General features: G+C 39.7%; 2 protein-coding genes across 2 annotated transcripts; both read left to right on the forward strand.

Moving 5' to 3' along the window:
• Nucleotides 1-764: 764 nt before the first annotated feature.
• rnf180a (ring finger protein 180a) lies at nt 765-8,119 on the forward strand. The gene is made up of 5 exons (XM_079467028.1): nt 765-1,463; nt 3,157-3,388; nt 3,826-3,951; nt 4,068-6,131; nt 7,329-8,119. Exons 1-4 carry the CDS (start codon nt 906-908, stop codon nt 4,268-4,270), a joined length of 1,119 nt encoding a protein of 372 aa, XP_079323154.1. The 5' UTR covers nt 765-905; the 3' UTR covers nt 4,271-6,131; nt 7,329-8,119.
• On the forward strand, nt 8,023-17,402 carry rgs7bpa (regulator of G protein signaling 7 binding protein a). The gene is made up of 6 exons (XM_079467029.1): nt 8,023-8,634; nt 9,275-9,441; nt 11,292-11,422; nt 14,481-14,625; nt 14,717-14,787; nt 16,373-17,402. The coding sequence occupies exons 1-6, from the start codon at nt 8,503-8,505 to the stop codon at nt 16,462-16,464; spliced, it is 738 nt and encodes a 245-aa protein (XP_079323155.1). The 5' UTR covers nt 8,023-8,502; the 3' UTR covers nt 16,465-17,402.
• Nucleotides 17,403-17,689: the final 287 nt, after the last annotated feature.

Raw genomic sequence — 17,689 nt, forward strand, 5'->3', positions numbered from 1 at the left:
TGCTAGAAAAGTGACAGAAATATTAATGGTCTTTTTCATTCATTTTACAACTTTTGCTTTTTGCAAAGCGAACCACCGGAAAAATGTGGTTCTACTTAATAATACTGACATTTATCACGTTCGCAAACATTACAACATTGTATGATTGATCATTAGTGAATATAGTTCTCATATTAGCTTACAGTACATTTATTTTAATGATAATAAAACATATATTACATTGAAATGACATCACAGTGTAACCATTAAGCTTCCATTTATCAACAACGTCGCTTATCGTATGCCATATTTCACCATTATCTTGTGCATTATGCCAGTCTTAATTTAGTTCTTCTAGCATAAAATTATAGTTTTGTTCTTAAAGATTGCAGTGCCACATTCATAGCACATGGGTGAGTGAGACTTTCACGTTTATTTGTACAGCGCTTTATCCAGTTTACACTGTTGGAAGCAGCTTTACACAAGGGCACATATAAAACATACATAAAACACAAACAGATCACAAAAAATCACTTTTAATTTATTCTACTATTCTTATAAATAAGTACATCACATAAAATAACTGTTACTGTACAAAATGAAATAAATTACATGTCATATGCTGCTAACTGCTCAGAGAAAAAAAGCTGACCTTGTCTGTTGAAAAAGGTTGGTCTAGTTATTTCACCTAATTCTTCATCTATTATGACACAATGCATTCATTGTTTCTATGAACAATTGTGCCGCTGAACTGCCATTATTTAGAGGGCTTTGTCATTGTCAATAGTGCAAATGCCTCAGGGGGCCAGCATGTTCCTGGTCTTCTGGGCATCATCTGTGAGCCTAAATTTTCTCTGGTCTAGTGACTGTGGACTTGTTGGGTGTGGTGATGGATATCTTCAACAGTGAGTTGTTCATTCTTGGAGATGGACTCACATGGCCGAGGGTATCTTGAGCAAACGGCTGAAGCTCTGTGCTTAGAGGTCAGACCCTTGCACAAGGCCACGCTTGGTGTCAGACTAGCCCACAGGAAGGCTCTTAGCTTGGATTGTAATCTACTTTTTCCAGAGCGTCATATCATATTAGAGCATATGCTTAGGTCCAGTCATCAATCTTCACCAAGCCAGAGGAACAGCCCCCCTGCTCAGACTCCCCATGACAGAGCCAGCATGCTTTCTAGGAGAACCAGACTAGAACCTCTTGAGTCAAATATTATTAGAGGCTCACAGATCTCTCCAGAGGATCGGCCTTTCAACCGCAGAGCTCATCTGATGTTTCTGAGCAGCTCTGAAGAGGAACCCGAGGTTGGAGAGCCGATTGGCGGAGCTACAGAAGAGCTCAGCGTGGCTTCATCACTGCTTACACCCACTCCCACCAGGGAACGCAGGCTGAGTAAGAGAGAGAGAAGACGACTGAGGAGCCTACGGAGAAGACAGAAGAGAAAAGAACGAAGCAGACAGAGTCAGCTGCACGAGAATGAGCAGGTGACATATTAACGCAGACATAACACAGTCTTGTACACACAGTGAAAGCTGGAAAGAAAAGTAATTGTTTTGTAACAAAGAGAGAATGCTGTGATTCTATTATATTTACATTTATAATAGAACTAATAGGACAATGAATCCAGTTTCACGGGGATGGAGGAATGATAGTTATCATTTGAATTTAAATGAATTTGTAATGAATTATGATAATGAATTATAATATATGCAGCCGTGGAAAAAAAGACAAAGAAATATACATGCAATTATGTGAGAGCGATATTCATTCTTTATTTTACATTGTAATGTTACAGCATCAGTGCCAAATACTGTAGGTGAAATAACTGAAAAAATTACAATATTGAAACACCATCAGTTTCGGTGTTGTCAAGCTCAAACAAAGAATTAATGATTTGCTCAGATTATATAATAATATATAATTTTCCAGCAGAGGGCAGCTTTTATCAATCAAGTGCTAAACAGAAAATTTGCTCAGCCCATGTCACCCCAAACCTGCAGGACTGCAGAACACAAAAAAAATATTTAGAAGAACAACATCGGACCCATTGACTTCCATTTTATGGACATTAAAACCACTCATACATTTCTCAAAATATCTTCTTTTGTGTTCCACAGAAGAAAGAGTAATGCAGGGTTTGAACCACATGAGGGTGAAAAAATTATGACTGAATTGTTAATTTGTGTAATCTCATTAACATCTTTAATAGTGCTGAGAAGTAATGCTGGCAAATAGCATTTTTAAAGAAAAAGGCTCCTAAGATATTACAAACCAGAGGGTGGGTAGGAGGGTGTAAGGACCCTCCGTAAAACACAGTGAAGAGAATCCTAAAATTGATTTTAATGACACTAATTCTGTTCCTAGGGTGTGTTGATTTTCCTTTCCCTTTGAAGTTCATGCATCTTTTTAGCGTGTATTTTTTCAACTAAAAAGTGCATATTCATTCTAAGGAACATTTAAAAAAGTATAGATCATTACTATTATTACTAAAATATTATTACTTGCAGAGTGACACATGATTCAAAATGTTTACAGTGATGTGGTCTTTTAAAATAGTTTAAGATTAACTGCATTGAACTCTTGAAGTTGACTTTCTGTCACATTCCCGACACACACTGGGTTATAATAGATGTTGTCTATTTTAGCTGTCTGTTTTCAGACTTTCTTGCTGGTGTTAACAGGGGAAATCTTGTGAGAATGTTCATCTTATGACCTTGGTGTCCTCAGGATGCGTTCCTGGGTTGTCAAGGGGCATGTGAAGACGTTATGAGAAGTATATTTGGTGATAATGACACACCTAGGGAACAGGGTTGTCCCTGGAGTCTTCTGGGGGTGTGATTGTTGTAATTATGCAGACGGGCCCTGCGCTCCAGAGGTGCCATGTGTGGGATACACAACCTCTTCTTGAGTCCTTGTGAGACTTTCTGTATCAAAATAGTCCAGAACAGGAACATTCTAAACTTTTTTGTTGTATGTGATAATCAACAAACGGATTGGATCATTAAGATCATGGTGGCCCGTAGGGTCATGATGATCCAGAAGATCAGAATAAAACCATTTTTATACAAACCATCAGGAATCCTCTAAGCTCTACCACAGTAACCCTACTCATTTACAGGTTCATTTCACCAGATTGTTCAGTTTAATAGCACTGAGTCATTTCTGCCTCTTTTGAAGAGCTCTACAGGGAACCCATCTAGCTGCAGTGAGGATGAGGAGCTCCCAGGCAGGGATCGTGAAGGCTACATCTGTGCTGTATGTCTAGACGTCTACTTCAGTCCACACAAGTGCCACCCCTGCAGTCATGTCTTCTGCGAACCTTGTCTGCGGATGCTGGCCAAGAATTCCCCCACCAACACACCCTGTCCATTGTGCAGGACCACCATTACACATGTTTTCTTCCAGAAAGGTTTGTTTTAGACAAAAAGACAGTCTAAAAATTATAATATCTAGACTGAGGAAATCTAAGAGATACTGGTCAAAAAGTAACTGCCCTGCCATGATTATGTACAGAAGTATATTCACAATGTAAATTATATGCAGATGCTCCGAGGGCTGTCAAACATTATTGGTTTTATTAGTTTGATTAAAAAATCATTATCTTGATAGAAATTTAACAGAACGGAGGCACTTACTGTACATTATTGGGCTAAAACTAATGGGGACATGACTAAATCCGGGCATATGGGAAAGACTGTTCTGGAAAACATGATATACTGTATATACTATGTAAATCAATCCACATAACATGAGGTTTTTTAATCCACATTGACCAATTATTAGTAATAGCGCTGAGCGCTCAGATGATTCATAGACAAATAAATTCACACATCCCACTCTTCACAGAACTGAACCGCACAGCCCGTACGTTCTTCCCAAAGGAATACTTGTCTCGGAAGCAGGCCTTCCAAAAAGCAAGCTGGGCAAAATGGCCCCTTCCAAGCTGCCGTAAACTGTTTCGAATATTTGGAGGTAAAATTATATTTTTTGGAGGATTTTTTAAAATAGAGGTATTCTTTATATGGCAGTTAATACAATGTAATGTTTCCTGCTCTTTGATTTATTTTCTCTCTATGTTTCTTCCTTAGGCTTTCAAAGACAGGCAAGTCTAACCGGCAGACGGCAGTTCCCTCACGGGGGCTACAGGCTTGATGCCTTCAACTTTGAGGATGATTCGCATGGCTGGCGATTTGATATGGACATGGTGATCATTTATATATACTCTGCCAACTGGGTCATTGGCTTCATTATCTTCTGCCTCTTCTGCTACTTCTTCTTCCCTTCCTTTTGAAAAGGACTTGTATGAAGGCTGCAGTGAGTAATATCTTATAGACAGATAAATATCACAAGCTATGGACTGCAGTTTCCTGTTTAAGAAGCCAGTCATCAATCACAGGACGAAATATTTTCATGAAGTTGAAACTGCCTCCAAATTGAAGTGGAGTTTTGAGTTTGTGGATTGAGTAATACGTTTGCTTAAACAGGATTTTGGCAACCTTTGGCTAACTTTGTCGAGTGTTGTATTCACAGTGACCTTAAATAGTATTTGGGCTAATGAGTCTCTTAGTTGTATAGTATTTGGGCTAATGACTTACAGTGGAGTCAAAGTGTATTCATTGAAAGAAGTTTCATGTAAGACCTTTCACAGTTGCTAAGCTAAGGTTGAAAGGATTCATAGGATCTATAGAATACTCAAAGAATTTTGAACAAGAACTTGAATCAAATTTTGCTTCATTTTTTTCTCACAGAGCCATTAAGGTTTATTCTGTTTATTCTCAATAACTAGTACCCCAGATGTACTCTCATGGAAGAACCAGATGACACATTTTGCCATTAATTAAAAAAGCCTCGAATTAATTATAATTTATTTTAATAAACTTAGCATCTTGGGTTGACAAATTCCAACCCAATGGTTGTATTCGCCCTTTTTTGATTAAACGCTCGGTTTAAAATACCATCATTCGCAATTTCAAAGATTTCTGGAGAAATAATGATTGTAACATTTGGAGAAATAATTATTTATAGAATTGAGCCTATATTTGATGTTTAACATCGTCCTGTTAACAGAGACTTTGTCCAGTTATTCCTGCCAAGGTCAACGCTTGAATCTTAATCTAAAGCATTTAACAAAACACTGTTTTATGTAAGTGTTCATTTATAGGCTCTTTTTAGGTATGTTTGCACATTATACTTTTCTTCACTGCAGGCACCACGGTTACCGACATCTCCATCATATCACATTTAGTCATTTCAACATCTGCACAACAAATACACAGAGATTACACTGGTTACATTATTACAATCACTAATACAGTTTTCTTTCTAGCGGTTTGACATACTCTTTCAACACAAGCATAGGGTGCCATTAATGCTGTCTAATATTAGTTTTACTCTCATTTCTTGCTTTTTATGCAATTAGGATTCATTAGAATGAAACGTTTGATTCAACCGCTGGTACATTTCCTTAAGTAGATGCTTGACTTTCATGAATTTTTTATAAATGCCAAATTAGATTATTTCCATAGGAAATTCACCAGACGAAGAAGCTGTCTGAGACTTTGCAAAGTCCATTTTATAGCCTGACTTGCATGTTTTTAGGCCATTGTTTCCTGATTCAAAATAGTTCATTAGAATGGTAGACTGTATCTCGGCATTCTCAATATCAAATAACTTTAAAAGAAAAGTGACATGTCTAAACACATCATTATGGCTCACAAAGTGTTGGTAATTCCTCAATGGCCAGTAAATATGTCCAAATTTTGGGTCTTGAATTATTTTCCTCGGTTGTACTTTCAGATCAAAGCCACGCCATAGGTTACTTGGGTTGACATGTTGAGTTAAATATTCTTGTGAAAAGTTGTGTTTTAAACTATAGAGACAACTCAACATAGAACTGCACAGAACTGCAACCTCAGCATGAATGGCCACCAGCATGGTTTTTGTGATTAGATTTCCCAAACTGCATTCAGCCCGACACACTGTTACAAACCGCCCATCCAATTCCACATTGGTATGGCAGAGAACTTGCCTGAGCATGTACGATTAAAACAAGTATTAATGGTAATTAGCTTTGTCCTGTTCCAGTGAAAAGTAGATGAAACTCATTAAAGGAGTAGGTCCCAAAAAAGTCTTTCATTATTAGATTTTCTTCAGTTCTTCAGTTTCTTTCATCATTTGGCATTTGTGCCTAATTTTATTAACATAAATATTTATATAAATAAATAAGATACATTTTAAGTAAATTATACTGTATACAGTTCAATAATATCTCTTGATCTTTAATGACAAAAACAGGTGGATCACATTCAAAATTTCATGTTTACCTAAACAGTATTCTATAATTCATCTACAGTATCCTAAATGCATTGATCTTCCTTAATTGTTTTAATATATCAATTTCTTGTACTGCATACTTCAATGTCACTGCTCTCTACAACATCCACTTTTGATGATCAAACTCATAACATCACGCTTATGGTCATGACCACAGAGGATAAAGTTGACATATTTTGATTATTTTGCCATATCTAACGTCTTTGTGTCATCTCATGTGAGTGGGGCACTTATGATCAGTTCCGCCTCACTTTCTCACAGTTTTTGGGAAAGAAGATTAGCTGTGGAGACATAATCTCTGTCAACCACAGGCTTTCCTTTAATAACTCTTACTGTATTTACAGTAGAGACTCTGTCACAAAATTATTCAAATTACTAATTGTTATTAAAGCATGTTTCAAGGGTGTCTGTTAGGCTGTTAAAACTGAATGCTGTCAAGTTTGCCGTAGCCTGAAGAAACTTTTATTCAAATAGACAGCAGAAGAACGTAGTATTCAACTTGAATGATTCAAGCTGGCAGAAAGGACAGTTGCTCCACCATCTGGCTCTTTACTTTAAAATGTTTTATATATTGCTAAAATGTTAAACTGTCTACGTACTTGCCTGTTTTTTACTTCATGCACTGAAAGACAACTAGTTGAATTTACTTCTTTTTGTGTTAATTTGAGCAAGTTTTGAACTTGGATTTTAAAGTAAAGTTTACTTTTTGCACCAAATGTATTATTGCCAAGTTATTTTTAAAGGGAAAATTCAGTCATGAATATCTCACCCTCTATACATCCCGACATGTATACATTTCTTTGTTTGGTTGAACACAAAGAGAGATATTTTGGAATAATGTTAGCACCAACAGTTCTGAAGCACCATTGACTGCCATAGTTAAAATATAAATGGTGGCCAAAAGTGCCCCAGAACTGTTCATTTTCCTACATTCCTCAAAACATCTTCTTTTGTGATCAACAGAACCAAAAAAAAAAAAAAAAAAATTCCTACTATGGCAGTCAATGGTGCTTCAGATCTGTTGTTTGCTTACATTATTCCAAAATATTCCAACCGCACAAAGAAATGTATACATGTCTGGCACAACTAGAGGGTGAGTATTTTATTTTTGGGTGGGGTTAGCCTTTAAGTAAAATGGAATAATAACACAAAAATAAGTAAATCCTAATAGCTGTTTTTATGGGTCGATCTGTGCAAGTGCCTGCCACACCATGCTTCAAGTCATCAGTTTGCAATGACCGTTACCGTAGCAACATTGTGCATGCTGTTTTTTAATTTGTTAATAATTTACAGAAGCAAGTATAGCTAAATATACTTACCACATATAGGTAGAATGTGAATGATTTCTGAATGATAAAATGAATTCTAAAATAAAATGATTTCTCTACAGAGAAATGTATAGCTTATTTGAATTTATAGCTTATTTTAAGACTTGAATTTTTAACTACATTTAACTAAATTGCTATTTTTATTTTTTATGTTTCACTAGTGTAGATTATATGCTTCTGTTTTGTGATATAGTGCCACAATTGTTAAAGCTTAAATTTAAAAAATCTTAATGAATGAAACGATTTTTCATTATACAAACACGAACAGCAAATACCTGTAAATGTCAAATATGATACAATAAGAGCATTACAAGAAAATGAAATAAACACAGATTGCATTCGTATTCTCATCCTATGAGAGTGCAGTGTGTTCAACTACGTCACGCCTCAAGCAACTGCACCTATCAAGGTTAGACTAGCGCTCTTAGATCACCTTCTGCTACTTACTCTCAATAAACACCTTGTAGAGTGTGTATCATTTCAACTTGTCACACATCTTGGTTTATTTCTGTCGGCTGTGGGACTGACTGGGGAGGTGCTTTCATCCAGACGTTGTTTTTTTAAATCCGCTATTATTTCTGAGGACTGCACGGGGCATCTTTGCCTGAGACATGTTTGCATCTGCTTCTTTGTCATCGCATTTCTCCCTCATAAAGACGAAAGCCTGCAAGGACACTTCGGAAGATTCGTCTCCCCGCTGGCGTGAATGAAGGTGACTTGCCTTGTGGATCGTTGCAATGCGGAGAGAATCCAGGAGCGGATCGATCAATTAGTAAGAGAGTCAGAAATAAAAAATCGAGTGGGAGTTTATCGGTTAATCGGCGTTTTATATCAGGGCAGTTTATCCACTTGATGTGTATGCATGAGTTCTGCACCGAATGGGCGCAAAAGCCGCCCCAGAACTGCCGGGACCGTTTTCCAGATAGGCAATAAGCCCCCGTCCAGAGACTCGGAGCGCAGGGAGAGCGGCGCAGCTGTAGCGGACTGCAGAATGGTGGGTATGCCTGCGTCATGGTCGTGCATCGTTATTCCTCTCTGAATTGTTTTCATTGCTCGTCCACTATATGAGATTTTGTCTTGTTTATGCAGCTGACAACATCCGAAATGTATAATGCGACACTGGGGACGCTCACTAAAATGGTTGAGGTGAAGATCGGGGTTTGCGACTTGTCCTGTAGTGCGGCGGTAGTTCGCATCCTTTTTCGCGATCAGCATGGATATCACTATATGGCATCCATCAATAAATAATAATAACTGCTTTTGGGAAGATTTGCAAAACAGACGGTCTCGTTGTGCCCGAGCCCCATTATCAGAAAGCTTCGTTTCTAGCAGAAATTGTAATGGCACAGGCAACTGTCGCTCATGGCGCTGCTCTCAAACAAATTGTCTGTTTTACCTTCGTAACAGTGTTTTTATGTGAACGATCAGACGTTATCTCTTGGTAAACTCAGTGCATGTTCAGAAAAAAGACTTATTTGATTGACATTACTCTTCGTGGCCGTCTTCCGATGTTGTTCTGCTTCATGCATTTTCAAGGTTAAAAGGGATTTTCTCATTCAACGTATTCACTAAGTCTTTCACTATACGCCCTATGCTTTCTTAGCTTGTTTGCTTTCGTTTTTCTCTTCCATCAGGTTGTCCAGGAGCTCAATACACTCGTGGCCCTGTATAGGGAGCTGGTTATCTCCATAGGAGAGATGTCTGCAGACTGTCCCTCTCTTCGCGCGCTGATGCACAAAACACGCACAAAAGGCTGTGAAATGGCGCGGACTGCACATCAAAACCTTTCTGCAATATCAGGGTAAAACTGGTGTTGTTTCAGTGAGTCGTGTTTATTACAGTAATAGTAGGCTACACACCGAAAGGTTCAATACGGAGTGGTTTTGAAAAGCATAATCGTTAATCTATCTCACCATATTCTGAACTCTTTTTTCTTTGTTCATTCTATTTATTACATTTAAGGTTACACTTTATTTAAATATTTTTAATATCAAAAAATATTAATTTATTAAAATATTTTTAAAAAAAATAAGTTGTTCGAGATCCACTGTAGCATTTATGCATTAAAAAGCATATTTCAAGGAACAGTGTGAGTTCGAGATTACAGTAATGTTGTGACTATGCAGACTGTTGCAGAGTATACAAAGTTAATCAAAGATGACTCTAAATTCTGTACAGTAAAACAACATGTTCAAATAGCTGGCCACGGGATCATCTTTTATCATGTCTCACTTTCTGGAAAATGTGACTGTCACCGAGCTGTGTGATGCACGATGGCATAGATTCCTGTCTTGTAATGTGCTTCATACAGTTCCTATTTTTCTTAGAATTTATTTTTGCCACAAGGTCAGAGTTTTTTTGGCTTAGATCCTGATTAAACAATGCAAATCAGCATGAATATATATTTTTATGGTCTTGTGTGACATATTCTGCGATAAATTTAAAAGGTTGCAACATGCTAGAATAGCATTTGTATGGCTATAATCACATCACTTGGCATAAAGGCCTATCACACACAGTGCTTTTCATTCTTTTTAATAACGGTTAGTCAGTACATTCAGAAAGCAGAATAAATGCTGATTAAGCTGAAAAAGTTGTTTCCTGCTGTGCTGTTCCATTGATCCCGGGCGTGTAACGTGATGTTGTATTCTTGCAAATGAAAGCCATTAACACAATAAACGTAGTCTACTACCGCTCCTGATAAGCTAAAACATATCCATCATTAGTGACATCCTCGATTTATTCGGTGACATTAAAATGCTTTTAAACGCTGCTTGCAAATGTAGTTCTTCACAATGGGTTCTTTACCGGAAAATGTTCAGCTTCTCTTATGTCAATTATAGCAGGACATTGTGAATGGACTGTCAGATTTGGTTCTCATCAGTGAATAATTTAACAGAGATAATGGAAACATCATTCGGATAGTCAAATTAGATTAAGTATTAGGACTATTTCCATGTTTATAAGAAATTGAATTGCAGAATCCAACACTAATTTTGCTCCTCTGCTATTTTTTTAATATGTCATATTCATAATTTATTATTATTTGATGGTCTGTCATTTTTAATTTATTAGCAAAACATTTTATACTTTGGCCTTACGAAATGTTCATTTGTGTTTGTTTGTCCATTAGGTTGTTTTCTAAAGCCATTATATTGTCAGACATGAAATCCGTGAAATCTCTTGAACGTAGTCCCAATACAAAGAGCAATGGGGCTTTATAGACACTTTACAAGCTGCGTTGGCTTACACAGCTTTGATGCATCTCTCCATTTCTGAGAATTCAAGAGCAGGAAAACAAAGTATCCACTGTACCGAAGCATTTCACAAGGGATTAACAGGGCAGTAATTACAGGCACAGGTTCTGAGAAATATGAGTTTCTGAGAATCCACACTTCCACGATGTGGATAAAGCTCCTGTTTATCTCTTCAGATCTCAATGCTACCTAGAAACGTTCTTCCATAAATAATACTTTATTTAATACTCATGATTGCTGTCAAAGGTCTTTTGTTCCCGTTTAATATTATGGACTATTGAGGTGTAGGAATCCTACAATTTATGACTTGGTGTGTCCAGAAATAAGACAGGTTGAGGCTCAGGGCCAGAACTCTGTAGAATCCTGTTCTAAGATGCATTTTTAATGCCCACAGCCCGGAGGATGGAGAAATACATCCAGAGATCTGTCGTCTCTTCATCCAGCTGCAGTGCTGTCTGGAGATGTACCTGACGGAGATGCTTAAATCTGTGTGTTTGCTGGGATCCCTGCAGCTCCACAGGAAAGGTAATGCCGTGAAGGCACTCGCGGACTTATGAAAGGAAACATCAACACGAAGGACATTGAGGAAGCCCGGCTTGATTATGTCCAGAAATGGGACTGAGCCAGGCATTTTTCACAGGGGTGGCCGGGTAGGGGCCAACAGTTACTTTGGGGTGGCACAGAAAATATCATCATGCACGCATTTGTAAAGTTGGATGAGTACCAAACATGACACTAATCCAACATTGATACAATATTTTATTTTAATAAAAAAAAATAATAGTCACCCTTTTGTTGTTCAAAACTATTTGATCCAATTAAACTTATGAAATTCACTTTAAAGCCAAAATTCATAGCTCACATTTCTAGGGGGGAAAGGACCAGAAAATCACGTCAGTTATGTAGTCTATTGATGTAAAAAAAAGTGCAAACAATAAAACTTCAGCCAACCCTGACACTATCAGTAGATTTAGATATAACCTTGTCTCGTCTGTATTTCAAGTGGCGCATTAGCACGGGATAAGGGAAGCCTGTGATTTTACTCAAATTTACAGACTTATTTCCCAGATATGATGGCAAGGCTTTGTGTATAGTGTGTATTTTGTTGTATGGTGTAAAATGTTATATCAGATCAGTGATTTCCGACGTCATCTGCTCAGTCTTCCCTCATAGGAGGCGTGAGCTCTCTGATTATCTCCTTGAATCGCAGAGCTCGCACTTTCTTTTGGAGGGACGCACTTTTACACCTATTATAAAATATTCTCCACCAAATGTGCCATTAGGTTGGCTCAGTGGAACCAGAGCCCCTACTGGGGGCCCTGGAAACTGAGCTTCACAACCGGGTCTTCAAAGGAGTTCAAAACATCACCTGCGCAGTTTGCCGCTCAGTAACCCACAGCACCAGCGCCTGCCCCTTGGTCACTCCTTCTACCCTTTCCTGCGTGGACTCCCATCCCACTGTCTCCACCCCTCACGTTCCGGGCCTGCCGACACACTCACCCGGCAAGTGCATCAGGCAACACTGGCGTTACATACATGTGTGTAGCCGTTGCAGCGGCGCTCACTTCCGCCTGGTGTGTCCTGTGCTTTCGACTCCTGTCGATGTTTTGCACTTGTCTTTTGAATTATCCAATTCACCCCACTTTCTCCAACCTATCAGTGATCGATTCTGAGACAATTGCATACTTCATTAAGCAAAGCAAGACGGATCAGGCCAGAAGAGGCCACTTACTCTACATTTTCAATCTTCCTAGCCTACCTTCGCTCCAATAGACCACAGTTAATCTTAATCCGACCCCTTCTTCGTCGACGACTCCAACCGCCCTGTCCCATGCTTTTGGTTCCAAAAACATCTCAAAGTTTTGCACCGATCCGGCATCCCTACAGACCACGTTTCCAGCCATGCCTTCCGCATTGGTGCAGCAACTACCGCCTCCCAAAAAGGCCTCTCACAGCCTTAAATACAAGCCCTTGGCCACTGGTCATCAGAATCCTTTAAAAGGTACATCCGGTCAGTCTGCTCCCTCATCAGTGAAGACCATTTAGTATCAATTTTTCAAACTATCAAACTTTCAAACCACCGACCAGACACTTGCCCAAGCCCATGCTCTGCCGCTGCAGACACCAGCTCAGAAACTTCCCCAAGCCCATGCTCTGCCGCTGCAGACACCAGCTCAGAAACTTCCCCAAGCCCATGCTCTGCTGCTGCAGACACCAGCCCAGACAGTTCCCCAAGCCCATGCTCTGCCGCTGCAGACACCAGCCCAGACACTTCCACAAGCCCATGCTCTGCCGCCGCAGACACCAGCCCAGACACTTCCCCAAGCCCATGCTCTGCCGCTGCAGGTACCAGCCCAGACACTTCCCCAAGCCCATGCTCTGCCGCCGCAGACACCAGCCCAGACACTTCCCCAAGCCCATGCTCTGCCGCCGCAGACACCAGCCCAGACACTTCCCCAAGCCCATGCTCTGCCGCTGCAGGTACCAGCCCAGACACTTCCCCAAGCCCATGCTCTGCCGCTGCAGGTACCAGCCCAGACACTTCCCCAAGCCCATGCTCTGCCGCTGCAGACACCAGCCCAGACACTTCCACAAGCCCATGCTCTGCCGCTGCAGGCACCAGCCCAGACACTTCCCCAAGCCCATGCTCTGCCGCTGCAGGTACCAGCCCAGACACTTCCCCAAGCCCATGCTCTGCCGCTGCAGACACCAGCCCAGACACTTCCACAAGCCCATGCTCTGCCGCTGCAGGCACCAGCCCAGACACTTCCCCAAGCCCATGCTCTGCCGCTGCAGGCACCAGCCCAGACACTTCCCCAAGCCCATGCTCTGCCGCTGCAGGCACCAGCCCAGACACTTCCCCAAGCCCATGCTCTGCCGCTGCAGGTACCAGCCCAGACACTTCCCCAAGCCCATGCTCTGCCGCTGCAGACACCAGCCCAGACACTTCCACAAGCCCATGCTCTGCCGCTGCAGGCACCAGCCCAGACACTTCCCCAAGCCCATGCTCTGCCGCTGCAGGCACCAGCCCAGACACTTCCCCAAGCCCATGCTCTGCCGCTGCAGACACCAGCCCAGACACTTCCCCAAGCAGCAGACACTTCCCTCATGCTCTGCCGCATCAGACACTTCCCCAAGCCCATGCTCTGCCGCTGCAGACACCAGCTCAGAAACTTCCCCAAGCAGCAGACACTTCCCTCATGCTCTGCCGCATCAGACACTTCCCCAAGCCCACGCTCTGTCCGAAGCCCACACTCTGTCCGAAGCCCACGCTCTGTTCGAAGCCCACGCTCTGTCCGAAGCCCACACTCTGTCTGAAGCCCACGCTCTGCCCCAAGCAACCATGCTCCTACATTAGCTCGCATCTCCATCAGCACAGCCTCAGCCGCCCCACAGGGGCCAGCTCTTTTCATGGCAGCAGCACACTCCTGACCTGCCTCTGCCCCAGGCTTAAAGGCACTTTAACTTGTGAAAGACATGAGTTGGCTGTTGCCCAAACCTTGATAAAAATATTTTGGTATTTTATCTGTTTCTCTTGACTCCACCAGGCCAAGTCAGGTCACTTTGTGTGTGTCTGTTGCAGGGAGACATCATTCAGGAGCAACTAAAGTAGACAGTAAGAAAGAGGACAGCTCTGATGTTCCCATACTGGAAGACACTTCCTCCAATCCGCCAGACTGTTTGCAGACCTACTTCCTGGTGGTCACAGACATTGAGAACATCGAGAGGTAATCTGTGCTCCTTAAACATAAACTTTCTCATTGTTTGTTTACCTTGTCCTGTCACACAAATTAAAATATTGTTCTACATTGTTTGTAGGGACATGACAGAAATGAAAAATCTGTTAAGCAAACTCAGGGAGACGATGCCTTTACCGCTGAAGAATCAAGGTGAGATTTGTGCATTTCTAAAAAAATTTGCGCTCTGAATATTCTGGGCAAATATTACATAATAGTTTGTTTGAAGAGGAGGATTTCTTCAGAGGAGCAATTCCATGTAAATGTCAACATTACCATAAAAAAAAAATAAAGATTTTACCAAACCTTTTAGCATACTGATTGACTGGGGTGTCTTGTTTCAAAGTGCAAATATCTTAAAAAAATTTAGCAACCTACAAGAGTTAAGTAAATTTATGTTCAAAGCAAGGAAAGAAATCTCCAAATGTAAATGCTAATCTGCAAATAAAGTAAATTTTTCTCACCCCATTGGCAGATTTGTTTCTTGTTTTAATCGTTAATTTCTTTCATTCTTATATTTTCTTACAATAAAAAAGATTAATTATATGAAATATATTTAGTCTCTTTCTTTGTCAAGTGAATATATCTAGATTTAAGAATTCTTAGATGTTTGTACTAGAAAACAAGACAAAAATTTGTTCATTTTAGAAGTAGAGAGCCATCTCTTCTCCAATTGTTGGTTATATGTGTCACACAAATGTATTGTTTTAATTATTCTTTCAAAATATGTTATTTCTCAAAAACATGCATCTTTTTAGTCACATCCATAACACATTTTATTTGTTATCTAAAAATATGTGAATGGACCGATAATTTGATATCTGGACTCATCATCGGGGTTTTAGTAAAATGTAAACACATGATTGAATTTATTGGTAATAATTGCATTCTCTGAGAGTCTATATTGGAAGTTTTGACTGACAATGTCTGTAATGAAAATATCTATAATGCTGGAATTGCTTTACATAATAGAGGGTATGGACATATCGTCACGGAACGCGCCCCCGTGGGTGGCAAAACACTCAGCAAAATGACTGCCTACAACATCAAGAAAAGCAATTCCCGCAACATTTCAGTGTCCAGGAACACCTGATTCCTTTGTAAATTGGAGATAAATCGTAGAGATCACCGTCTAGTCCAGTTGCTTGTAATTTCTGCAAATAATTGCGGGCTTTAGTCCTGATTTCTTTGTTTCGCCTATTCTGCTGAGGCATTTTGCTGGGGGTTTTGCCACTCATGGAGCGTGTCCCAACATCGATGCATATACCCTCTATACTGATATTAGAGCGGAATGAATAACTTGACCTTGTTCTGATGACCTTCCCTTTTTGGTAAACATTAGAATATTTAAGAATTGGAAATTAGTCACCATTAATTATACATAAGACAATTTCTAGATGTATTGTGGCCATTCCAGACCAGTGTCTGTTGAATTTTAACTAAATCAAACCTCAAGAGTGGCATAAAGTCATCCAACAGCAATGTGAATGACTGTAAGCATGACAAGATACATGAAAACTGATCAAAATCAAGAATATCACATAAGAAATATTTATTTAGCTTTTCCTGAATACATGTATGAATTTTACTGTTGTATTGCTTAAAGGTGAATATGAACTTGTTTTCTTTGCCCGATTTGTGTTCTTCATTGTAAATGGTCGGTACAGTTTTTTCACTGGCTGTTTTGTGAGCTAACATCTGTGCATTCATTGATTTCTTTGTTCTATTGTCTATATAGATGACAGCAGTTTGTTGAATCTAACGCCATACCCATTGGTCAAACAGAGAAAGAGGCGTTTCTTTGGCCTCTGCTGTCTGGTGTCCAGTTAAGAGCTCTCCTAGTGTCCAGTCACGAATGACTGCATTTCCTCACAATGTGTGACACTTACTAATCTAAAGTACTACTGCCATTTCCCAAACCAGTGCTTTCATTTGGTGAGTGCTGTATAGTTTCCTACTGCTATGAGAATAAATAGAAGAAATACCTTGAACAGTCATAAAAGCAAATATTATATATCACCAATACAACAGATTTTCATTTTTAAGTGAATGTATGTTCGTCCACAATACGCTTAGCAAAGATAATGGTTCGTAGTAAGAGTAACTACTATGTTTGTCCAATTGTTTGTTTAAATGTTACCAGCTGAGAATGACACAAGGCTCTGTTATGTTATTGCACAATACATGTTCTGTGCTTTTTGTCAAGACAGATGTTGTTATGAGGAGTTCAAGACTGCAAATTCCAGCTGAGGTTACACTACGTAGTTTTACTGCTGAACATGTATGATGCTTGATTTGTTATTAAATTATCACGAAGGCAAAACAAGACCACACAACATGAGCGAATGCGGGATTTGTAACCATGTTTTTACTACAGTATTATTTAGTCTTCCATAAACCGAAAATCCTGTAATTCCTTTCTTTTCGTTTGAGTCTTTAGGAGTATAAAATACCCGTAGAAGCCTTTGTACATAAAGAATATATCTATACATGGAAATTGTAGAGATGTACATATACAATGTAAACCTAGCACTCTGAATTATATTTCAAAACTGTGATTCTTTTAAAGAGATTGTCAGTGAAGAGTGGCATGTCTATCCATCTGGTGTGATATAAGTCCAGATTGGAGGGGCTCAGCATGGGTCTTGCTTATTAATAACAGTTCTAATTGTGTCAGGCATGGTGCAGATACTGTAGTGTTTATGAAAATGCGCAGTGTCGTTTTACATTGGTAATAAACCTTTTTTTTATGATATAACAAAACGGCCAGTATGCGTCTTGTGTTTTATTTAATGCACAAAAAAGCAGTAAACAGCAGGTGTTATACCAAAATAAAAGAGTAAAAGTACATTTACTCCGCGTATTAAAAAATAGGAAATCTGGCTTCTAGTACGTTCTCAAGTGTCACAAACACAGCTGTCATGTTTGTATCATTTATCAGAGGTTTGCCAATAACACCATGTTACGTACATTTGTATCCATGTATTTACATATAAACCATCTGAAAATCCTCTAGCCGAGCTTTATTACGACCTCCTCCATTAAAAGAGCAGAG

The sequence above is a fragment of the Barbatula barbatula genome, assembly GCF_947034865.1.
Source record: "Barbatula barbatula genome assembly, chromosome: 11".
NCBI classification, from domain to species: domain Eukaryota; kingdom Metazoa; phylum Chordata; class Actinopteri; order Cypriniformes; family Nemacheilidae; genus Barbatula; species Barbatula barbatula.